At 38.7% G+C, this 26,396-nt stretch overlaps 1 protein-coding gene across 1 annotated transcript in view; it reads left to right on the top strand.

Annotated features, from left to right (window-relative positions):
- KALRN (kalirin RhoGEF kinase) overlaps positions 1–26,396 on the top strand; it is a gene marked incomplete at its 5' end in the record, with an annotated part of 302,460 nt that overhangs the window by 158,862 nt on the left and 117,202 nt on the right. The window contains 6 exon segments of the mRNA XM_032209049.1: positions 412–504; positions 7,698–7,809; positions 9,052–9,242; positions 9,516–9,617; positions 10,919–11,061; positions 12,147–12,249. Of these exon segments, the coding sequence (XP_032064940.1) occupies positions 412–504; positions 7,698–7,809; positions 9,052–9,242; positions 9,516–9,617; positions 10,919–11,061; positions 12,147–12,249 (744 nt within the window).

Here is a 26,396-nt window from a genome sequence, read left to right as displayed (position 1 = left end):
AAAAATAAAAAACCTAGATCAATTGGGGCCATTTGTCCTTTAAATTAATGGAAGAAACAAAATTGATCATAATAGCTAGTTAATTTAAATTAACTCAACTTTGGTTTTGGTTCAATTGACTTAAAAAAAAGTAGCATCAGGTTCTATAGCATATTTCTGCATTGAGCATCAGAGATATGCTTCAGGTCCTAAGGCATTTAAATAACATCAACATCAAGTGGTTCTTTCTAAATGGTAATATGAAGAAAGCAGAAGTTACAAGATTTGTCTATCACATACCTTTTTAATCAAAAAAAACTATTTGTAGATTTTTAAATTGCTAAAGAATCTGCAAATCTTTTTTCTTGCATTTTTGTTATCTGTTTTGTCATCTTTTGGGAAAGTTTAGTGTTGTTTATACTTTTTTTGAAGGAAATTCAACAAAGGCATGGTCTGGCCAACTCCATTTCCTCATATTTGATCAAGCCTGTCCAGAGGATTACAAAGTATCAACTTTTATTAAAGGTATGCCATTGATTTTGTTGTTATTCTGATATGTATTTATATATTTCATACCAGAGGTGGGTTGCTGCCGGTTCAGCCCAGTTCGACCGAACCGGTAGCAGCGGCAGGAAGCTCCGCCCACCCATCTGGACACTTCTGTGCATGTGCAGAAGTGTTGTGTGCACGCGCGAGCGCACACATGAGCACAAGCGAACCAGTAGTAAACCGGTTAGCAACCCACCACTGCTTCATACTAAGGTCACTCAATAAACTGTTGTAAGTCAAAGACTACTTATATTTATAAAGGGGATGTCCAAGATTATGTGGAAGGACTGTCTGGAGATTATGAGCACCTGTGTTTCTTGCTCCTACTCTCTTCTTATCCTTCCCCCATTGCCAGGACAATGCAGCTGCCAATCAAGTAGTGGTGTTGTGGGGAGGTAGGGAAGAGAGAGAAGAGGAAGACAAGGTGGTTGCTTGGGAACTCTATAGCCACAGAGCTCATGAAGAAATTGAGCCAAAGCCCAGGAGTCAAAGTAATGAGTAAAACCAAAGACTAGGTAACCCTGCCGAGAAAGAGGCAATAAGAAAGGAGGCAGCAGCTGAGAAAACTAAAGAGAAAAACGAGTTTATTTCTTTCTCTCAGAGAGGTATCAGGTAAAAAGTCTTCAAGCCATTTTTCTCAGCTGGAACCAAGATTCAAAAGAGGAAAAACGGTCCAGAAGCCAAGCCAAGAATAAAGAAGCTGAAAAGAGGAAGGAGAAAGTAACTTTGACAGAATGGAAAAAAACCTAAAAAATGATAAAATACAAACTGATTTCTAAAAAAAATGTAGCAGCATAGACAGTGGCAGCTCAGGGGTTTAGATCACAGAAATATAGATGTCGGCAATAAACAAATGTATTTGAGGCACAGAATAGAAAGATATGAGAATATAGTGAAATTGGACTTTGTACAGGTATACAAAATATTGTACAGATAAAGAGCGCATAAAAACAATTGGTTAAAACAGAAAATACAGATTAACGACAAATTAACAGAGTTGGAAGGGAACCTTGTAGGTCATCTAGTCCAACCGTCCATCCAAGCAGGAGACCCTGCACCATTTCTGACAGGTGGAAGTCCAGTCTCTTCTTGAAAGCCTCCAGTGGTGAAGCTCCCACAACGTCCAAAGGGAACTTCTGTTCCATTGGTTGATTGTTCTCACTGTCAGAAAGTTTCTCCTTATTTCTAGGTTGAATCTGTCCTTGTTCAGTTTCCATCCATTATTCCTTGTCTAGCCTTCAGGTACTTTGGAAAATAGCTTGACCCCTTCCTCTCTGTGGCAGTCCCTCAAATATTGGGACATTGTCTCCCCTGGTCCTTCTCTTCACTAGACTAGCCATGACCAGTTCCTGTAACCGTTCTTCATATGTTTTAATCTCCAGTCATATAATCATCCTGGTTGCTCTTCTATGCACTTTTTTTCTAGAGTCTCAACATCTTCTTTGTAGTGTGGTGACTAAAACTGGATGCAGTACTCTAGATGTGGTCTTACTAAGGCTTTATAGAGTTTTTGGTTTTATTAAGATTAATTTCTGAACTACCAGTAGTTGAAGATGTTTATTAACTTACATTTCTTTTCTAATTGGTAAGCTTTCCATTTGTAAAATAAAAAATATCTCTAACCATATAAATTTCAAATGTTTTTTGCCTTTGAGTCTGATTCAACCTGATCATTGGTGTCTCAAAAAAAAATCCACCCTGCAATAATTGGTGGCAATGGTGGAATTGCCTCGAACTCAAGGAGGCCTATTAATGATACAAATGAAAAGGAAAAAAGAATGGGCATTAGATAGTCCTCAACTAACAACCATTTGTTTAGTAATCAAACTTACCATGGCACTGAAAAGTCACTTATGACTGGTTTTTTTTTTCAAATGACTGTTGCAGCACCCCTGTGATCACATGATCCAAATTTGATGTTTGACAATTGATTCATATTTATGACAGTTGCATGACTTGGATCATGTGATCACCTTTTGCGACCCTCTGACAAGCAAAGTCAATGGGGAAGCCAGATTCGCTTAACAACCATGTTAGTAACTTAATAACTGCAATGATTCACTTGGCAACTGTGGCAAGAAAGGTCATAAAATGAGGCAAAACTCACTTAACAACCATCTCGCTTAGCAACATAAATTTTGGGCTCAGTTGTGGTCATATGTCAAGGACTACCTCTACAGAGAAAACAATTGGGAGCACATACATCTCCTACCCTGCAGGCACTGTCCAGAATATCGAGCTCTGAAAACAGACATTGAACCAGAGTTTATACTCTGCAATTAGAGATGGAAAAGTCTGAGGGTACTGCTGCCCATGTTGATGCTAGGATTCCTTCTGTGGAAACTGAGGTCCTGCCTCAGCCTGTTAAGTCAAAGGAAGGATGGACAATTAGAAAAAGGGTTAGATCCTGCTTCCTGGGCTAATACTAGTTCAGAAATGCTGTAAATAGGAAGAAGAATTGAATTGATTTTGAATTGAATTTATTGCACTTATATGCTGCCCTTTTCTCCGAAGGGGACTCAGGGCGGCTCACAATCCAAGTCAGGGAAGGGGACACAAATAAGGGATAAAAAGACGAACAAAACAATACACAATTTAAAAGCACACAACAGCCATACCATTGAAGGAGGGGGGCAAAAGCTCTTTAGCCCCAGGCCTGTCGGAACAGCCAGGTTTTAAGGGCTTTGCGGAAGGCCTGGAGGGTGGTGAGGGTTCGAATCTCACAGGAAGCTTGTTCCAGAGGGTCGGAGCAGCCACAGAGAAGGCTCTCCTCCGGGTAGTCGCCAGCCGGCATTGGCCGGTGGATGGAATTCGGAGGAGGCCTAATCTGTGGGATCTAATCGGTCTATTGGAGGTAATTGGCAGCAGGCAGTCTCTCAAGTACCCAGGTCCAATACCATGAAGGGCTTTATAAGTGACGACTAGCGCCTTGAAGCATATCCAAAGACCAATAGGCAGCCAGTGCAGCTCGCGGAGGATAGGTGTTACGTGGGTGAACCGAGGTGCACCCACGATCGCTCGCGCGGCTGCATTCTGGACAAGCTGAAGTCTCCGAATGCTCTTCAAGGGCTGCCCCATGTAGAGCACGTTGCAGTAGTCCAGTCTAGAGGTCACAAGGGCACAAGTGACTGTTGTGAGGGCCTCCCGGTTCAGGTAGGGACGCAACTGGTGCACCAGGCGAACCTGGGCAAATGCCCCCCTGGTCACAGCCGACAAGTGGTGTTCAAAAGTCAGCTGTGGGTCCAGGAGGACTCCCAAATTGCGGACCCTGTCTGAGGGGCGTACTGTTTGACCCCCCCAGCCTGAGAGATGGAAAACTTGGCCAATTAGTAGGAGGGAAACACATCAGCCACTCGGTCTTATCCGGGTTGAGTACAAGCTTGTTAACCCCCATCCAGACCCTAACAGCCTCGAGGCACTGGCACATCACGTCAACCGCTTCACTGAATTGGCACGGGGCAGACAGATACAACTGTGTATCGTCCGCATACTGATGGTATTTTATCCCGTGCCGTCGAATGATCTCACCCAGCGGCTTCATGTAGATATTAAACAGGAGGGGAGACAGGACCGAACCCTGCGGCACCCCATGATTCAGGGGCCTAGGGGTCGATCTCTGCCCTCTGACCAACACCTACTGCGACCTGTCCGAGAGGTAAGAGGAGAACCACCGTAGAACCTCCCACCCCCACCTCCTGCAGTCGTCGCAGAAGGATACCATGGTCGATGGTATCGAAGGCCGCTGAGAGGTCAAGGAGCACTAGGACGGAGGCATGTCCTCCATCCCTGGCTCTCCAGAGATCATCGGTCAGAGCGACCAAAGCGGTTTCCGTGCTGTAGCCAGACCTAAATCCCGACTGGAAGGGATCTAGATAATCAGCCAAAGAGACTTGGCTGATCAAGAAAGATGAAGATAAACCAATTGGGATGGAGGCTGAATAGAAAGATCAGTTGGAATCATGTAAGAGAGAGACATTAGAGAAGAAGTTAGGGCATTACTCAATCTACTAAAGGGAGCCAGGCTCAGAGAGGTCATTTTCTCCTTTCCCGTTGAGTTCCCCATTGACTTTGCTTGTCATAAGTAAAGAAGGAAGGCAGTGCCACAGATATAACAGAGAAGGAAGATATTAAAACATTTTACTAGGTTTGATCAGGTTGCTGCCTTATTTAAATAATCTAAGAATAAATAGTGACCCAGGTGGTAACTTAAGGCCAGTGGTGGGTTTCAAAAATTTTTGGAACCCCTTCTGTAGGTGTGGCCTGCTTTGTGGGAGTGGCTTGCTGACTATGTGACTGGGTGGGAGTGGCTTGCCAGCTATGTGACTGAATGGGAGTGGCTGGGCAGTCACGTGGCTGGGTGGGCGTGGCCAACATGTAAAATGTGATGAAATTCACTTAACAACGCTCTTGCTTAGCAACCAAAATGTTGGCTCAGAAACTCTGGCATTTGAAGCACACAAGTCTTAAAGCTGTCAAGTAACAAGACCTTTGCATCCCTAACCCTTTAGAAAAAAAATCCCAGGGGTGTTCAAACTTCACAGCTTTAAGACTTGTGGACTTCAACTCCCAGAATTCCTCCTCTCGCTCTTCATCTTGATGATGTGCGGACGGGCGAGGGGAGGGAGCTGGAGCCGGTTCTAAATGACACTGTAGATTTGTGGAACCTCTTCTGTAGAAGAGTTTAGAACTGGCAGGAACCCACCCCTGCTTAAGGCCCAGTTTAATAGACAAGGCCTTTCATCCAGGATTGGCAAGCCTAGGTTGACAAAGCCGAGGTATTGCATAGAACTGTCTGCATATATATCTCCCTCTCTACTTTCCAATGGATGCTAGGGTTAACTTAGGGTTGCTATAATTCTTTTCTTTAGTTAGAATCAAGACTTACAACTATATGCACTTCTATAAGGCTATGTCATCTCAAAATCTTAGACAGATACTTTGACTATTGATATAATTTTATTTACAGTTCCTGGAAGAAAAGTCACTGACCTAGGTGGTATACAACATGATTTTTTCGCTCATTATTTACACTCTTTGAGTTTTATTTGCTTTAGTAAATAATAATTTACTTTAGTAGAATTTATCCTTGATACTGACCTTCGTGGCTATTAGAATAATTAGAATAATCCCTCTTCCCAACCTTTTTGGAAAGGCTTGGGTAAAAGACCATTTATCCTGGTTAACTAAGTAATAGTATAGTAGTATACAATGTTCCCTCTAATTTTTTTTCAGTGTGAGCGGAAAAGTATAGTGTTTGAGCGGCACATTTTCATGCCTGAGCACCTGAATTTTTTTCACATATGTCACCTAAGACAACAACAAAATCAGTATTATTTGAAACTCAAAGTTATGTTTATTCAAAGTACCCGCTTAATTAAAAGTGTTATATAATATCAGTATCACTTAACAACGCTCCTGCTTAGCAACCAAAATGTTGGCTCAGACAGTCTGGCATTTGAAGCACGCAAGTCTTAAAGCTGTTGTTACAAGACCCTTGCACCCCTAACCCTTTAGGGAAAAAAACCCCAGGGGTTTTCAAACGTGACAGCTTTAAGACTTGTGGACTTCAACTCCCAGAATTCCTCCCTGAGGGGAATTATATATTTGGACTGTTTCATAGTTACATTAGAGAACTACATTGTTAGAACTTAGCACAAAAGATACCTTTTATCTGAAAATCCAAATAGAGTAAACCTGCTATTATCCCAGAGCACTAATTTCATTTGTCCCAATCTGTTTTACGAGTCTGTATTAAAATAGATAGAAATATTTTCACTAAATTTTGTAGATCTATATTTCAGGAACCTATTAGAAGTTAGGGCAAGATAAGAGTGGAAGAATGAATTTTGTTGCAGGTCATGGGGATTTTTTCAGCATCTTAAAAGTGGAGCGCATGTGCATTGAACTAGCAATACCCATTTAATAACAAAAGGAAATGGCTGAATTAAATTTGGTAAAGTTGCAAGGGAGCTGTAAAAAGCTTGTGGTTTTTAAAATCATAGAATCAGAAGGGATACTGGAGGTCTTCTAGTCCAGCCCCTTGTCCAAGGCAGGAGTCTTTATATCATCTGAGACAAATGGCCGTCCAGTCTTTTGAAAACCTGCAGCAAATGAATTAAGATTCCATTGATTTTAATTGTTCTTACTGTCAGATTTCTCCTTATTTCCATCTTGAGTCTCCTGACAAGTTTCCATTGCTTCTTGTCCTGTCCTCAGGTGCTATTGCTGCCACCTCCTCCTCCTCCTCCTCCAACAGCACCAACACATTTGCTGCCCAGCGCTGCGGCTGAGGTGAAGCCGCCGAAGCTCCCGCTGGCGCCCCCGCAGCATTGGGGGGAAATCCGGCAGTGCTGTTGGAGGAGGAGGAGGCGAACCAGCCTGCCACCGCCAGCCCCGCCGCTCTTCCCGCCCCCTTCCCAGCCCCACAGTCCAGCGGTCGCAGCAGAAGCAGCCCCGGGTCTCCGCTGCCGCTCCCCGCATTTTCTGGATGGGGATCCCTTGGAGAGGGGATTCCTTCCTGCGAGACCCTGTCCAGAAAATGCGGGGAGCGGCAGCAGAAACCCGGAGCAGTTTCTACTGCGACCGCTGGACTGTGGGGCTGAGAAGGGGGTGGGAAGAGCAGCGGGGCTGGCGGTGGGTGGTGGTGGCAGGCTGGTTCGCCTCCTCCTCCTCCAACAGGCAACAGCACTGCCGGATTCAGTTGCAGCCGCCTGCAAAGGACTTCCACACGTTTCCTTAAGAAATCTCTGTGCGGCAGATAAAAACTGCTGCGCGGGATTTTCTTGCAACGTGCGCGGCCGCGCACGGGCGCACCTTAGAGGGAACAGTGGTAGTATATCATATCAAATTACCTATTCCATGGAAATATTTAATCTTCTCAGTTATCAGGGGAACTGAAACAACACTCTGCTACACAATCTATAAAATGGGAATGTTGAATCAGACTTAATAACCCCTTAATTATGAAACTGTTGCAGTTGCTTTAATAAGAGAACTTGTTGTCTCCTGGCTGTCACAGTTCCTGAAGTATATAAAAAGACACTCAAGTATTTGACAATTGCCATAGCTATGAAGAAAGTAACTTACAGCCTGCAAATGACTTGATTGGCTGCAATCACAAGGGAAGAAACTTATCCAGGGGTTTGGTTTTGTTTATGCATTTTTTCCAGGAGCTTTTAACATGCTGTGAAGAAGGAAAAGGAGAGCTCAAGGATGGTTTGGAAGTGATGCTTAGTGTTCCCAAGAAAGCCAATGATGCCATGCATGTAAGCATGCTGGAAGGTAAGTAAATATTAATCTGCCAGAGAGGAGAACGGGCATGGATAGGACAGGCTGTAGATATAAAGCTATATATATGTATTTTTCAGAGTATAAGATACACCTTTTTCCCTCAAAAAATGGGGGGAAGGTGCATCTTATACTCTGAAAAATACAGTACATATCAAAAAAGAGGGTGTAAATCTGGGTGTGTCTTATACACTGAATACAGCATTTTTTTGCCTCCCGAAACCCCGCCCCTTTGCAAAAATGGCCATGCATAGCCTTAGGAGGTTTTCAGAGTGCTCTGAGGGCTCCTGCCCCCCCCCCAAAACAAGCGAAAATTGGGCTGTTGCTTGGTTGTTTTTACCCATCCAGTCCCCCGAAGCACTCTATAAGCCTCCTAAAGGCTATATATGCCCTTTTTCTGAGAAAAAACGGGCCTGTTTTACAAAAAACAGACCATTTTATTGCTCATTTTGGGGGGCAGCCCCCAGGAGCACTTTACAAGCCTCCTAAAGTCTATGCATGCCTCTTTTTTTGGACAAAAAATGGGCCCGTTTTGGGAGGTCTGCAGAGTACATAAACTTTTTTTAAAAAATTTGCCTCTTCAAAATCTTGGTGTGTCTTATACTCCTAAAAATATGGTATTTGTCTGTCTTACTGATAACTATGAACTAGTTAATAATGAACAACTATGAGGAATAACAGAATTACACACCCTGGAAGAGGTCTTTTAGTCTAACCCCCTGCTCAGGGAGGAATCCCTATACATTTCAGACAAATGGTTGTCCAATCTCTTCTTTAAAACCTCCAGTGTTGGAGCACCTCGCATCCAATTGCAAAAGGCATTAGGAACGTTCATATCATGAACTGCATTACTCATTCTTAGGGCCACCTTTTAGAAATACCTAAGTGTGCCTTTACAAATCTCCAATTGTTAAACTTTGTCCATTTTAAGGAGTACCTGAATCTTCCTTGGACATCAATTTGCTATTTCCATTCTCCCTCATTGCATAATATATTTTTGTACCTTTGATTGTTTTTATTTACATTTGAATTTCCATCCAAATGCTAAAGAGCTGTTATTCCTTCACCATACCTCCGAGTCTCATCTGGATGCACATTCCAAGTAGGTCCTCTGATATATTGAGAAAGACCATTCTTCCACCAAGCTCAGTACTATCTAGCCATGGATAGAGTGTGGGTTTTTGAAACCAATGTTACGAGTGTTTCTTTTTTCATTTTTGTTTGTATTTATCACAGGATTTGATGAAAATTTGGATGTTCAGGGAGAACTGATTCTTCAGGATTCATTCCAAGTATGGGATCCCAAATCTCTCATCCGGAAGGGTCGTGAGAGACATTTGTTTCTCTTTGAAATCTCTCTAGTTTTTAGCAAAGAGATAAAAGATTCTACAGGACATACTAAATATGTTTACAAGAACAAATTACTGGTAAGTCTGCAAGGATGTTTATGCGCTTCAGGACTTTATTATGTTGGGGGTGGAAGATAAATCAAGCTTTCTGTTTGTTTCTATATGATCGTACTTTACATTGATTCATTTTATTGTACTTTACTAAAGTAGAAATGGTTAATAAAGATATGAAAGAGCTTAAAATGTATTTATTATTAAATTTGTAGCCTAAAAATGTACTTAACCATTATAAATGAATCATTCAAAAATTCATGAACGTATCAGTTTCAGCTACATGTTCTTTCCTTACAGACCTCAGAATTGGGAGTAACAGAGCATGTGGAAGGTGATCCATGCAAGTTTGCCTTATGGTCTGGACGGACTCCCTCTTCGGATAACAAAACAGTGTTAAAAGTAAGTCTCCAAAATTATTTTCCACTATCTCCAATGCTTTATATATATTTTTTCTTCAGTAGAAACATCCAGATCAATAATCACAACCTGGGTCCTTTTCCCATCCAATTGAACTTACACAGAGACCCATTTCAGATCTTGCTACTCAGTATATGAAACTGTGGGACAAGTGTACATAGTAGATGTAAAAGGTGAGGTAGTTTACACACACATGCCATACATTCTTAAGTAATGTGAGCTTCACTTCATACATCAGGGATTCTAGTCTATTCAACATAATGCTATTTGAATGCATTAGTCCATCTGTTTTAGTTACCACATACACAATACATCAAAATCATTGGGTAAAGCATAGAGTGTATTTGTTCAATCTGCAACAATCATTCTATATATCAGGCACCAAAGCCTACATACAAAAATATATGCACCATACATTAGGAAGTAGCCTTTAGCTGCTGCTAATTTGTTCTCACTTCCAAGGCTATCTTCATCAAGCATTCAGATTTCATTCTTAATTTTACTCTAGTTCTTCTCATTGTTTGAATTTAGTTTAACTGGCTGTAATCCAGTATATGATCATATATAGGTACATGGTTTTATACATAAACTATGTTTTTTTTACCATGTTCCCATTTTTTTATAATTTGCCCTAATGGTTTTTAACAATAGTTTTAAAACTATTTTTAAGAATAGTTTTTTTAAAAACTATCACTAGGGGACGACCTCATTAAAACATGTAACATTGGAAGGAAATTACCCTAAGATTCATTAGATTAGAATGAAATGATCTGCTGTTTTAACACAGTGTGGAGCAAACAATACTATTTATTGTTTTTACTGATCGTAGCAGAAATTACTTATTTATTATTTATTTATTTCTTTAAAAACTACCATATGACAAACAGCTTTCTTAGTGCTAATGGTTTTTTTTTAGGTTAGGGTCATTTTACAAAGCTCCATCATTTTAGAGGCTTTGTTTGAGAAACTAGTAATAGAAGAACAATTTCCCCTCTGTAAGCATATTATACATATTACATATGGGTGTGTGTATACTGGGTTGGGTTGTGTCATATTATATATCACACACACACACATACAATACATATATTATTTTATCTTTATCTGCCTTTCTTTTACTAGCAATGTACTTTGGGCACATGAACTTCTGCTGTCTTATCAAGAAAACTGTTCTGTTAGGTAGGCAAATGAATGAAAGCAACTTTTGGAAAGAACCAAAATACAGGACCCTACTTGAGAAATACTGCAATTCTATCTTCTGCCTTTTCTGTTCAAATGTTTAGGCAACCAGTATTGAAACTAAACAAGAATGGATTAAAAATATTCGAGAAGTGATACAAGAAAGAATGATACATTTAAAAGGAGCTTTGAAAGAGCCAATCCAGCTCCCCAAAACCCCAGCCAAGCAAAGGAACAACAGTAAGAGGTAATCTTAATCGTTTTGTGAATGTTCTATATAAAACAACTGTTTTGCCACAGAAAGACTGGATCTGCACTATGAATTCAATCTGGATTTAAACCATTGTTGAATAACAATATAAGTAGATCCACATACCATGATAAGCCACACACACCACACACATACACACACCTAAACCAGATCATAGCTTAATGAACTATACCAGTATAAGTTATATAAGAACTCTTGCACTTTGTAGATAAAGTTTAGACTTTCTGAGCAGTAGTTGGGAAATATAATTGGTGAAAATAGTTTTTAGCTTATAAAAATGTTTAATGAGGTAATGCTTAGTCAGATCTGTCTGTGTGTTTCTGTCTGTCTGTATCTGTCCATCTACTTGGATTTAGATTATGTACTTTATTTTGGTAGGATTAAAATGATGTTAAAGCAATGGCCCATGAGTACTTACACACTAGATGCTAACCTTCCCTAGAAGTTGGTGTATTAATAGTCTGTACTGATTACATTAGATTATTGATAACATACTTTACAAGAGTCATGTCCTCTATTTTTTTAAACAAAAAAGTTCTAGCATTGAAGTTCCTTACAGCAGCATCCTATAAGCAAAAATTGGAATGAAGGGTGGAAAATACTCCATAGGATTTCAAATTATCAGAAATATTTTAAAAGGAGAATAAATTAGTTTGTTCATATTTTATATTTTTCAAAGTTTGATAGCTGCATCATTTAAACCACAGAACACGTGAGAACTGAGGTATTGACATCAGTTTTGCAAAACAGCTAGGCTATAATTTAGATGGCTGGGTTTGGTTAAGTGAGAAAGCCAAGCAGAACAGGTCATTGGCCTGCCACATTCATTATGGAGCTATTTTGAGATATGTTGCTGTCACTATATAAACCTGGAATAGTCAGTTTTAAAGAGCAAAAGTGGTTATTATGCACTAACCACACTGTAGGGGTGACATCAGCATTCTAAATTACAGACTAAGTTGTAACACATGTGTGATCAGCTGAACAAATTCTTCTTCACACTGTGCCTGAACACTTTTCAAATTCATTCAAGAAATTTCTTCCTGTTTTTTCCTCTGCAGAGAGGGAGGAGAAGATGCCGACAGCCAAGGAGATGGAAGCAGTCAGCCTGACACGATTTCAATTGCATCCAGGACTTCTCAGAATACAGTAGACAGTGACAAGGTAGGATTTATACTTGAAAATCTGACATCTCTAAAACACAGAAGGTGAGAAACAAAAATTGAGTGGCATTTCTTCGTAGAATTAGGTGCCCGGCAAATGTTAGTAATAATAGCTGAGAAATAAAACTATAGATTGTGTCATATGCCAATTGTCACATAGAATGTATATTTCTAAGTGGCTGTCTACTCCACTGCAACTATAGGCATGCAGGAAAAGTCAATTATGCATACATTGAAATCTTGGATAATTTTTTATCGGTGGGGGTGGGAGTGGCAAGTGTTTTTAAAATAATACCTTTAAGAGAATCACCAAGATTCTGCATGATATGTATGTTGACCTTCATAAGGGAAGAGCTTAAGTGTCTTTCACGCTTTATTGGAATATATGGAACACATACTGCTTCTGAACAAAGATAGGAAGGATGGCAGAAAAAGGACAGAGAGTCATTGGCAAATTAGGAGGGCCAGTTTGACTTCGGAGAAGTCACGGCAAAACCACAATGTTTTGGGTTTTTTTTGTTTCAGTGAAGCTACCAGTTGTCCCCTTGAACAGTTTGCTATCTTTGTTTGGTTTTAAAGGTATGAATGTTGGGCTGGAGATGCTATGCATGCTGAAGATTTGTGCTATGGTAGCCTCATTTGCCTTTTCAGAAAGCAGAACTCGGAAGACACAGCACAGGTGTGTGTGTGTGTGTGTGTGTGTGTGTGTGTGTGTGTTCATATTTGCTGCAAGCTTTCCAGAGAAAATTGGAGGGCATTGGGGATAGGTTGACAAAGAAGTTGGGCTATTCGGCTCCAGGATTAGAGCTTGGTACAGATAGACTACAAGCCTTTCAAAGCTAATCTTTAAGGGCACAGGCTATCAGTTGTGAAAACTGGTGCACATTTTAAAATATGAGGCCCAGAGTTTAAATCCAAATTGCATTGTAGAATGATGAAAACATTGTTTGGATGAACTAGAAGGCAAGAATTTTCTTTGCTATAATTTTTTGCTGTAATTTTTTCTCTCCACTCCACAACTAAAATTTCATGTGTTTCAAATTAAATTTTCATTTGATATGTGGCCCGATGTTACTTTCAAAAGGAGCAAAGATATAAAACTTTATTGCCTGAATAAATATTCTATGTGTGGGATATTTTGAAATGGCGTTGATGATAATGCTATGCCATGTTCTCTGTTTGGAGAACCAGTCTGGGTTGCAGCAATAAATCTTAAATGACCAATTTATATAGTATTTCTAAATTACACAAATAATATCTGCCTTATAGATATATGCCAGTATAATTGGTTTCTTTCCCAAATAAAGTGTGAATAGTATTATCTTTTGTAGTCAATAAGCTCAGCAAATACATGGATCATGTGCAGTCTGAAAGCTTCATGTCTTTATTTGTGCATGCAATATCAATAGTCACACAAAAGGCCGGAGTTTAGACCCGTGATGACAAACCTGTGGCACACATGCCCGAAGTGGCATGCAGAGCCATGATACCTAGCATGTGTGGCATCACCCATTCCTCTTCTGGGTTTCTGGCATGCATGCGCATGCAATGATCTTCTGGCCTTTGTGTGTGTGTGGCAGCGCTGGAAACTGGAAGAGCTGGTCTTCCATTTTTCGGCATGAGCATGCATGCTGTCCAGCTGATCGTCACATGTGCATGCACGCCAGTAACCGGAAGACTTGCTGGCTGGCATGCATGTACGTGCCAGAAATCAGAGGTTCATTTTCTCATGTGTGCATGCCCCCTGGGCAGCTCCTCGTCCGAGTCATGTTCATGACAAGCGCACAAGCATACTCCCTTTTTGGCACCCAGATTTCATCAGGTTCACCATCACTGGTTTAGACCGTAGTCTCACCTGTTTTCACCCCCACTGTGGATTGCTATTGTCACAGCCAAAGACTGTTGTCTTGATTTGTGCATATTTCAGGTATGATAAGTAAAGGAATTGGTTTATTCCTATCACTTTGCTGCTATTCATTTTCAGCACAACAGGGGAGACTTCTCTCATTCAGAATGCTGCAACAAGAGCAAATTTGGCCTCTGTGATTTTCCATTTATTCTTCCTCAATCAACACCTCAGTTGCCACGCAACATACTGATACAGCTAAATCCTGGCTTTCCACATTCTTAACCCTTTGTTCAGGAATTGTCTTACTGGCAGAAGACTCTCAAAGACAGTATAGCAAGAGTAGCTTCTTTACCAGGAACAAGAATGAAGGAACCAGGAACAAGTCACTGCCTTTGCCCACTGTAACATATAAAAATAATAATCTTATCCAAATCTGTGCTCCATGATTTAAATTCTAGACTTTTTTTCTCCAGCATTTTAAATCGGAAGCTTGACCATTATAACAGTTGTCATTAGCATGGAAATTATTTGTTCCTGCCTCACCAGCTTCATTTATTCTAGTATGTTTCCACTTTTGCAGTAATATAATTTTTAGTACAATTATTTCCTTAATGTTCCTTTGTATTCCATGCTGTGGTAACATTTAAATTGCACATTGGCACCAGTACATGTACCTATACCTATATATAGCAAAAATGATACAGACTCATCACCATAAAACTCATCCTCTACACAGTTACTTTCTTTGGTACCCCTCTGCAAAAGCTAAGGGTTAGTGAATGCAATGAGAAACTTGTAAATTTAAATATTGATCAGTCATAACCACACAATAATGCTTAACACTGTAGCTGGCATGCTTCTAACACTTCCATTTGCCATTGTCAAACTATTCAACACCATGCTTTTTCCAGCCTACTTTTCATAGTCTAAGATCATCGTAGAAGTTTTGTAAATAAAATTCTAGGATACACCATTCCCTCTGTCTAGGGTAGGCTGTAACATATCAAATAGGAATGGATGATTTTGCTTTCTATTACAGTTCACTTTTCACTTTGTCTTAGTTTTACAACAGTTTCTTATTTCTTTTTAATTGTCCACTGATAGTCCTTGATTTACAGCTACAATTGAGCCCGACATTTCTGTTGTTAAATGAGGAAATTTCTGTTGTTAAATGAGTTTTGCCCCATCTTACGACCTTTCTTGCCATAGTTGTTACATGAATCCCCACAATTGTTAAAATACTAACATGGTTGTTAAGTCAGTCTGACTTTGCTTGTCAGAAGGGGAAGACATGACCTTGGGACACAGCAATGGTCATAAGTATGAACCAATTGCCAAACATCTGAATTTTGATCACATGACCATGGGGATGCTGCAACGGTCATGAATGTAAAAAACGCTGCAATTTTGAATGGTCAGTAAATGAACTGTTGTAAATTGGGGACTCCTTGTATTTGAAATCCTGAATGTTTTTAATATGTGCATGTTAAACACACATAATCATATGAAATTGACCCTCTTTTCATTACATTCTTCCCTAATTTAATAACATCCCTAATATTTTAATTTATTTTTATTTTTATTGATTTTATTATAAATTATTTGATTGTTGTGAGTCATCTAAGTTATTAGGAGATAGGTGGCATACAAATAAACAAATTGTTATGATTAATATAATGTTTTCTTAACATATACTATTTTATCAAGCCCCTGAATTGTGAAATTCAAAGCTATACGGATAATTGCAATCTGTTCATTCAGTCTTACTATAATCAAATTTCTCTTCTATTTCTATATAAGAAGGGGAATTGGGATCCATCTCTGAAATCCATTCAGAATGAGCTTTAGAATAATGGTCTTTTTTTTAAAGGAAGATTAAAATACTTCAGTTTCTTAAACTATTAATTTGAAGCAGCAGGAAGTCATTTCTTCACATTTAGTTGGCAGAGAGTCAGAAATTTGGCATGAGTGAGAATAAATTCTCCTGTTGCTATTGAATTTTTTCACTATTTATATAAGCAAATAATCCACAGCGTGAGCCAGAAGTATAAATTTAGATTATAGCCATCTGCTTTTAAACAGAGTTTAACCAGCAGCTTTCTGAATGTGCAATGCCACCTTATGACCCACCCCCCATTTACCCACATAAAACTATCCATGTGATTTGCCCCCATCTCCCAGCATGGGCTTCAATTGAGTGTGATGCCTGAATGTGTTGATCATCAAAGCATTTGCTTGGGTGGAAAGCAATATATACAAATGAATCAATAATGCAGCAGTTTGATTCTTGCTTCCTACACTCAAGACTTATGAGAAATGCTATTTTGACATTGCCACATTTGGGGTTCTGTGTTGAATGGGAGAGCTAGGTGCTTTCAGTGTTTATGAAGTTTACCCTTCTAACTGTAATAATTTGGGTTTGAATGATCCTATATGTTTCCACCTAGAGGACAGTATATACGTTAATAGTAACTTCACAGGGTTCTTTTTCAATATCATTTCCTCCATCTTTTGAAAAATCATTGCTATGTGCAGTCATTAAGAGGATAGGGAAACGTTGCAGGATAGCCTGCTGCATCTTTTATTTGCGTGATTCAACTGCTATTCCTTCAATATATTCCTGCAGATCATCAAAAGTCAAGATGAACAATGTAAGTTTTTATTATATAGCTAGTTTTATGCTGTGAATAGTTTGCAGAATGCATTTCAATAGAATGTGAGAGAAGAGAGAGGGCAGGTGCTTGTGTTTGTTTTGCAGAAACAAAGATAGGAAGGTGTTGTTATTGTTAGTTGTGAAGTCATGCCCAACCCATTGCGACCCCATGGGCAACATTTCTCAAAGCCTTCTTGTCCTCCACCATCCCCCGGAGTCCATTTGCGCTCATTCTTATTGTTTCGGTGACTCCATCCAGCCACCTCATTCTCTGTTCTCCCTTCTTCTTTTGCCCTCAATCTTTCCCAGCATTAGGCTCTTCTCCAGTGAATCCTTCCTTCTCATTAGGTGGCCAAAGTATTTAAGTTTCATCTTCAGGATCTAGCCTTCTAAAAAGCAGTCAGGATTGATCTTCTCTAGGACTGACCAGTTTGATCGCCTTGCAGTCCAAGGGACTCACAGGAGTCTTCTCCAGTACCATAGTTCAAAGGCCTCAATTCTTTGATGCTCAGCTTTTCTTATGAGCCAACCTTCACAGCCATACAGTGCAACTGGGAAACCCACAGCCTTGATTATATGATAGGAAGGTACAGAAGATGTAATGGAAGATGAGAAGAACTGTGTTAGATATTGATGTGTTCTGTCCTTTCCCAGGCATATTTATTCAATAGCTTCCTCACTAGTCTAAACATGATACTGCTGATCTTGAGGTTTGCTAATGGAAACACAACTTCTGTCAAAAATCAGACTCACTAAAAGGATAAGTATAAAACCATCACAAATATGTTTACCAAGTAGCAATAGCAATAGCAGTTAGACTTATACACTGTTTCACGGTGCTTGTTACAACCCTCTCTAAGTGATTTACAAGTCAGCAACAATCTGTGTCCTCATAGTACCTCAGGTATTAAGGACAAATGGTAGGCTTGCCTCTGAGAACAAAAAGATGGAATCTTCGTATGGACTTTATCTTCCTATTCAGATATTCTACACATACCTGCCATGAAAACCAGAAGAGACTGGAATTTTGTCAACAAACTGGTAATCCTTGATTTATGACCACAGTTGAGCCCAAAATGTATGTTGCTAAGTAAAATATTTGTTAGCTGAGTTTTGCCCCATTTTACAATCTTTCTTGCTACAATTAAGTGAATCACTGGAGTTGTTAATTTAGTAACCCATTTGTTAAATGAATCTGGTTTCCCCATTTTACTTTGCTTATCCCAAAGGGGATCACATGGCCCTGGAACACTGCAACTGTCATAAATATGAACCAGTTGCCAAACTGAATTTTGATCATGTGACTACTGGGATGCTGCAATGTTGAAAGTGTGAAAAACTATCGTAAGTCCCTTTTTTCAGCACCATTGTAACTTCAGTCACTAAATGAACTGTTGTAAGTTGAGGACTACCTGAACTGTCCATCCTTAGTCTCCGTGCCTACACAGTCTCCATGCCCACACAGATGAAAATATCAGCTAAGGATTCTTCAGTTTGTGGCTCTGCTGCAACTATTTTTAGATTTGTTGTTTTTTTTTTTAGCTCAGCTGTATAATTTATATTTTGAATTCTCCCTAATGGTTCTGCATTGTACATTGTTTTAGGAGTCCTTTGTTATTAAAAATGACTAATATATTCCTAATAAATACATAAAAACTTAGCAGTCGCTTTGCTACCATTGTATAAAGTATACTAGGGAAAGGAAAACTCTGAAATTGACACTACATAAATTTACAACAAAATGTTACTAGAATACAATTTTGCAGTAGCAAAATGCAATCAAAAGTTAGGAAGAATGTTAATGTTGAAAGCAAGCAGCCTTATCTTTTATCTCAGATTTTCCAAGAACTACACATATTTGATCATGGTTAAGTTGATGACTTCTAAAGCAATTAATATTAAGTTTAAAAAGATTTAACCAATTTTGGGATAGCATGGAAACCATGACAATTGGGATTATTTCCAACTTCTTAAAAAGTGGCCTTATTACAGGAAGAGTAAGAGCCTTCCAAACTGTTGGAATACTGCCTCTTTATAGCAATGTATTTGAAGTTTCCTTCCTCCTTCCCTCCCTCCCTCCTTCAGCTTCTTTTGTTGGGTCTTGATGACAGACTGATGGAGACCAACAATTATTAATTTTATTTAGTGTAGTAGCATAGCAGTTATCTTACTCAGTTGCTTAGTAAGAAATCAATATACAAGACTAGAATGATGTCATTGTGTTTAAGTTTAATCACTTCTCAAGATGTGAAGTCCTTAGTAATCCTAAGAATACTTGTCAAGAAATTCACTCAGTTATTTTCTGTTGTAGGTATATATGTACCTCATTTATTTTATCAGCTGGGCATTTTTTGATAACTTTATAGAATATGTTCCAAATTATATTTATCTTGGATGAGGGGTATTATTTTTCAGTGAATTATATATATGCCTGATTAGGTAACAAATATACTGGTTGTTTCACAAATTCAGCAAATCAGAATGTTGAATTTAGGGAATTCAGTATAACAATCTTGGGTAAATTTGTTGGTCAAAAGATTGAAAATGTCAAACTTCTTGAATGAAAATGGCGATGATGCACTGGATTAAAAGATTACTAAAAAAAAAAGGAAAGCTTCGGAGATGTAATTGCATACCTTTAAAAGACCATTACTAATTACTGCATTTTTCCCCATAAAAAGCTACATTTGATCTAAAGGATTAAGATTTTGTAGACATGGTCATGTGTGCAGTATAAACCATAAAAAAGATTTTATAATAACCACCATCTGATCTTAAGTTGGTCCATTTAGTTATATGTTAACTTTTCCTTCTGTCCAAGTATCACTAAATATTTTAGGAAAAAGATTAAATGAATGATTCTTAACAAAGCTACATGGACAGAAATATTGAATACGCATGTAGTAATGTTTGTAATGTTTGTAATGTTTATTAACATTTGTAGGCCACCCTTTTCCCTGAGGGGACTCAGGGCGGCTCACATAAAATCAGGGAGGGGAAGTACAAACAGTGACATAGACACATATAATAAAAGTAATAAGCAACATACATTCATCATTCGGGAGGGGCAACTATCCTTGTCCCCAGGCCTGACGGGCTAGCCAGTTCTTAAGGGCTGTGCGGAAGGCCTGGACGGTGGTATTGAATACGCATGTAGTGAATACACTTCTTCTATTGCAGGGCAGATGATCTTGTCAATAAGTTTAAAACACAATTTCTAATTTAGGTTTAAAATAATATTGCTGTATTTACAGGTTTTAAATTAGAGTGCTGTAATTAGAAAGATATTATTGCTTTGAATCGTAATAGGTCACACTGTTCTTATAGCTGGTCATTTTGTCCTTTTTCATGGCCTTTGTATCATTTTATAAGCCTTTACTTCTGAATATCTGCAAGCTACATTTATTTGCCAATGAAGATAGCATTTTATATATTTGAGAATAAAATCTGATTTAAATAGATTTTACAATGTTTACACTATATGTTTTAGTTGACTCCTGGGAGTACGGGTAGTCCCTGATATCCAGCCAAAATGGAGTCTTCCCATTAATGGTTGCAAATCAAGATAGTTGTTAAACAACTTACCCTGAGGCACCTTATACTTTGCTTAATAACCCCATCCCTCCTCTCCCCAGTGGGATTATTAAACTGAGTATAGGTGCCTCAGAGGTGGTAGAAGCTTTGTAGGGGGGGTCTAGTGCAGGCCCAGGCCACTGGCTTCAGGTTTTCCAAAGCTTCTCCTATTTTCTAAGGCAGGGGTCTTCAAACTATGGCCTGCGGGCCAGATATGGCCCGCCAAAGCTATTAATCCAGCCTATTGTACATAGAGTGGGAAAATACTTGTAAAAGTTTAAAGGCTTTAACAAGCAGTATCTTTTCCAATGTACTTAACAGTTAGTCAGCATTTCAAAGGGCTTTTATTGCAGATTCTTTCGTTAATCATTTCTACACCAGCTTACCCACCCACCAGATTTGTTCAGGAGAAATTCATACAAAGGTTTGGCCAACAGGTTATTCTAAAGTGTTAGGTAAACATCCTGGTAGATTTACTGGGATATTTTCCCCCAACTTGGAGTAAATTTAGATCCAAATAAATGGTAGACAGTATTGCCGCATAAGAAAAGGTGTACTTATTCCTCAAAAATAAAGTTACATATAATAGAATGTAATAGGGTGTTCCCTCCCCCCCCAGCCAGTTTTCCATATTTTAGTATTAGTTTAGTGCAGATAATGAAAAGATTGGAAACAATCCAAATGTTTGAATTGATCAAATATTCTTAGTTATCCAATCCCTTGTCACTCAGAAAAAAGTCATATTAAAAATTAATATCCGCATCAAATGTCTTTTGCATTTAAGCCTCCTCTCTACAATGCTAAAAGTCAAGTTTGTGGGGTGTTTGCTAGTACACATAATTGCTGCTGTGGCATCTGCAAATCACAAGATAATGCTGTAGAACATGTGATCTTGCTGTAAGCAGAGTGGCTGTCTCTGAAACCGTAGGTCCTAGCGCAGATGGTACAAAGTCTTTCTTCATAAATGATAGTGAAATACAAAATAAGCCTATTAAACTTCACTAAGCAATCGGACCAGGAAGAGGTGGCAGAGGAAAAGGAAAAGAAATAGAAACCTTTTCAGTTTTGCCTTCAGTTCAAGAAGCTGCTGCCAACAAAGCAGCAAAATGTTTAAATGGATCAGTTTGAAGCAATCAAAACAGATCAAGAAAGTGAGTATAACCTGAACCCCCTCTCTTTTTTCATACTGTATCTCACATTGGATAAAAAAATCTTACTCGTGACGTAGTCAGCTACTAAAATAGCTCGATCAGAAAACACCCCATTGCAATTCATTGGTTTCAGTAGGAGAGAGGAATATACTGTATATACTCGAGTATAAGCCTAGTTTTTCAGCCCACTTTTTGGGCTGAAAAAAGCCGCCTCGGCTTATACTCGAGTCAGTGAAAAATTTGCCCGAAATGGAGGAGAAAAAGGGGCGGGGTCATGCCGCTGGGTGACACTCGTGAATGGCCCAGTGCCCCTGTGAGTTTCCCCTCCCTCTGTGTCAGTTTGCCGCGCAGCGCGCACCGCACCATCCCCCCTCCTCACGTTCTAATGTAATGCAGGGCTGTCTTACGATTCCCCTTCCTCCCCCTCCTGCCGCTCTGCAACGATGTCCCACCTCCTCCTTGTTATGGCAAGCAGCCACATAGCGATGTCCCACCTCCTCTGGTACAGTGATCCAATGATAGGAATCACTGTGCCGTGTGTCATAGGAGGCGGGACATCGCTCCCGCGGCTGCACGGGACATCATCATCACAGCGGGACATCAGCATCATGAGGTGAGTGAAGTATTTCATTGAATACACCGCTAGTTTACTGTTTTTCTTTGAAATAAATATTCAAAAACATTATTGGTATCTATTTTTATTTTTGAAATTTACCGGTAGCTGCTGCATTTCCCACCCTAGGCTTATACTCGAGTCAATAACTTTTCCAGTTTTTTGTGGTAAAATTAGGTGCCTCGGCTTATATTCGGGTCGGCCTATACTCGAGTATATACGGTAGTTTATTTTCTCTCTGTTGCGAAAGCTAGATTTCATTTTATTTAGATTTATAACTTCGTATATGAAGGTTTGTTTTTTAATTGAAAGGTCATTTGTGAAAATGGACTACTGTAGTATTTGCATTCCTACAGAAAAAGTTTTAGAGGCAATTCTGTGTTGCTGCTCCTATATTATTCAATCAAGCACATCTAGAAAACGAACAGAAAAGTCAATGTACTTTCTCATGTTATTCACATAATTATCCTGCTCATCATAAGCGAGTATCAGCAGGGGCAAAACTTTCAGAAATTATCTACCTGCTACTAAGCAAACTGGGTTTTGTTTCATTTTTTTGTGAATATGAAATATGAACATATGTGGAAACTTTACTAAAGTGAATTAATGCATTATTATGGTCTTGAATTGTGATAGAACTATTGTAATAGTTACTGTTACAATATCAAGTAGGAATGTTGTATTTCATCATTACATTCTATCCAGTAATTTTTACATAAGGATATTAAAATAAGTTGTTGATATGATTATAACTAGGGGCCAGTATAACTTTTACTGCTTTTTTGCATTTGTACTGGTTGAAAGACAGCTTTTTTTGCAATGGTAATTCAAAACTTTCAAATTCAAAACCCTGATCATAGTGCTGTCAAAACACATAACAGCAAGGTGTAGGTAGTCTGGTAGCCAAAAGGCAACATAATGTGAACTTTCCCTATCGCTGATCCTGATTAAAAGGAGAGCATGAATAAATTCTCATTCTGTCGCTGATCGCCTTCAGACTGGAAATAAAGCTAGCCACACCTTCTCTATCTTTTTTTAAAAAAATCAGGGTAAAGAAATATACTGGAAGAGCCTTAGGGTTTATAGTTCCTGTAACCTTCTATTTGATTTGTTTCATTTCATGAAAGTTTATATGTTATGCATACACAGCATCACCATATGAGAATACAACAACAAATGAATTGAAATGTATAAAACTAATATTTTAGCTAATAATTTGCACAATAATATCTATGTGATCAATATTTGGGGACATTGTAATGAAATATTGCCATTTCTGCATTTAGCATTTCCAGTTATCAGTAATGATAAAACAAGGTTTTTTTCCTCTCCTATCATGTACAATTGGATGTTAATGTAGTAACTCGTGTTGTAAGAAGCAACAGTGGCATCAGGGTCTAATGACCACGATATTGAACATATTTTAAGCATATTTGTGTTCTTTTAAAATGTTTTTGTTATGGGTAAGATGCATATTTATTTATTTAGATCAATTTAGAATTAGTTTATATGATTGCTCCTTGCTTGTTTCTTCTTAAGTTATCATACTATGAAGGCTTAATTGCAAAGCAGGAATTTCCTGGTTTAAACCTAATTTGTGTTATAAATACCCTACTATTCATTAAACACTCACAGAGAGTGTGTTTGTTTTTGTGTATGCACATCTTTGAGTCAGTGTTGATTGCTGATAACAACCTCGACAAGCCCATGCAATTATCTTGGCAAGATTTCAGCAGTCATTTAATGTTGCCTTACTGGGCTTCTCCTAGAGCTGAGAGAGAGAGTCCTCATCCTAGACCACTAACCTGCTTGTTTGCCTAAGGTAAAAGTAGAAGTTAGTTCTAGTCTAATGCCTTAAGCTCTATACCAATATGTATGTACTGTATTAGAGCTGTGATGGCGAACCTGTGGCATGCATGCCTGAAGTGGCATGCAGAGCCATTTCGCCCGGCACACATAGCATCACCTGTTCCTCTTCCGGGTTCTGGCGCGCATGCACACATGACGACCAGCTTGCCTTTGTGCATGAAAATCTGGTCTTCTGTTTTCCAGCATGTGCATGTGCCAGCCAGCTGATCAGCATGTGATGAATCCAGAGGTTCATTTTCCGGCACACGCATGCCCCATTTCCAGCTCCACTTCTTGATAGTGGCCCAGACAAGCACACACAAAGTGCTCCATTTTCGGCACTCAGTACCAAAAAAGTTCACCAACACTGTATTAGAATATATATGTGTATTGAGACTCGTTTAAAGAATATGGAAATTAATATCTACCACATTGCTTCTCTGCTTCTATATTTTCTTTCTGTTTTGCCAACATTTAGATTCCCGACAGCCATTCAATCTGCTGTTTAAAGTATTGTTGGGAATACAAGATAGATAGATGGATGGATGGATGGATGGATGGATGGATGGATGGATGGATGATAGATGATAGATTCAAGAATGAATGTTTATCTTGTTGCTATCCATCCGTTATTTTTCCTTGATATGGACCATGGGAGCAAAAGGGTTCCTCGTTCTGATCTAGAATGAGTTGCCTTTGTGTGACAGAACCTCAGAGAAAGAAAATGACAGACCACTCATTCATTAGGGGCATTCTTCTTTCCTACAAGGGATTAACCTTTGGATTAACCAAGTATTTACTGATACCATCACCTAGTCCAAGCCCTATGAAACTTATTTTGGGGCATGAAGATAATGGAAGTGACTGGGTTTTCTTGGGTACTGTCAGAATGATGGCTTTTTCCTCAGTTCGAATGACATAAAGGGTTGAGATTTATAGAACTCATCTAATCCTTGGTAGGAAAGGCTTTTAATGTAACTTAAGTCAGTAATATCCATACTGTCCTTCAAACAAACTCCACAGCTAAAGATGGAAAACAGTATTTTTGAATTATGGTGGTTATATTATTCATGAATTAAGATATTACACAGAAAAAGTCTAATGTACATGTTGAGCAGTCTTCACAGTCTTTTTGGCTGTTTTAATTCCACTTTTTGGTGCTGCCAACTCCTCCCTTCTATCCTAATTTATAAGTAATATTTTTTCGTAAGTAACTTTATATTCTCATCCCTCTTATACCAGCTGCATTGACATTAAAAGAAGAGCTGCCTTAGATCAGGTCAAAGATGAATTTAGTTTAGCAATCATATAGTAGTTAATAAGAATAGGAGAGATGGAAGAACACCTGTATTGCTTTCAGCAGTTGATATGAAAGTATTCTGTCTCTGAATCATTAAGCAGCATACAGCCATTATGACTGATAACTATGGATAACCTGATCTATTAATTTGTTTGGCCTCTTTTTAAAAAAAGCTGTTGTATTTCATTCACACCTGATAGAAGCTGTAGTTTAGTTACAAATAACGAATTCCCAAAATCATATTTCTGGATGATCACACAGATGGAAATATAAATTTATTTAATATTTCATTTGTTCCTTCTGCTTTGAGAAAGACTCAAGTCCTTGAATGTAAGCAATTCTGACATTCTCTCCATTGATGTGCTCTTCAAAAAATATTGTTTGAAGGTCTTATACTGTAAACAGGAGAGTTATTTTTATTTCAGGGGATTATGAGCTGCCCAGAATTCCATGAGATAGAAGTAATTACCACACCTAGCCCTAAGCCCACAATTAATTCCCCTAAGTTTTAAAATGCCTAGGTGGATAGTCAGTGTATCTTAGAATGAAACAATTCTCAAATTTTAAACCTATGCTTATAGTACTTCTGCCTTCACTTACTGAGTTTTCCATTCCTATATATTTATCCACGAGTTACTATGACAGCTGATTGAAAATAAGGCAGTTCAGGGTTAGTTTCAATTTCAAGTATATACTTTACTATTATACTTCAAGTGTCAGACTTATGTCTCAACTTTCTCTCCCTAATAGGTTTATGACATCAAGTATATATCTTTTCCCCTTAGCTAGCAGTTAGAATATAATAGAGTAAAAAGGTTGGAAGGGACACTGGAGTCTTCTAGTCCAACCCCCTGCCCAAGGCAGGAGACTTTGTACTATCCCAGACAAATGGTTCACAGAGTTGTTCAACAGTTCAAAGAGATAAAGCTCACAGAGATGAAGCATGTATTGTGAAATGAGAGATCATATCTTCTCAATGTGCTGCACCCAACATTTTATTATTGGGATTAAAAAAATATCAAGGCGGAGAACTGTAGTTATGAGGGGGTAGATAGGAGAATGTGAAAGCTACCCAAAATCTTGTTCTAACCCACTTTTTGTTATCCACAGCTATAAAACATAAATTATGCTACTTTGAAACATCCTAATAAAGCATATATT

This window comes from Thamnophis elegans, chromosome 1 (genome assembly GCF_009769535.1).
Source record: "Thamnophis elegans isolate rThaEle1 chromosome 1, rThaEle1.pri, whole genome shotgun sequence".
NCBI classification, from domain to species: domain Eukaryota; kingdom Metazoa; phylum Chordata; class Lepidosauria; order Squamata; family Colubridae; genus Thamnophis; species Thamnophis elegans.
The sequence above is the reverse complement of the archived record's forward strand: the minus strand, read 5'-3'. Positions and strand labels throughout refer to the sequence as shown.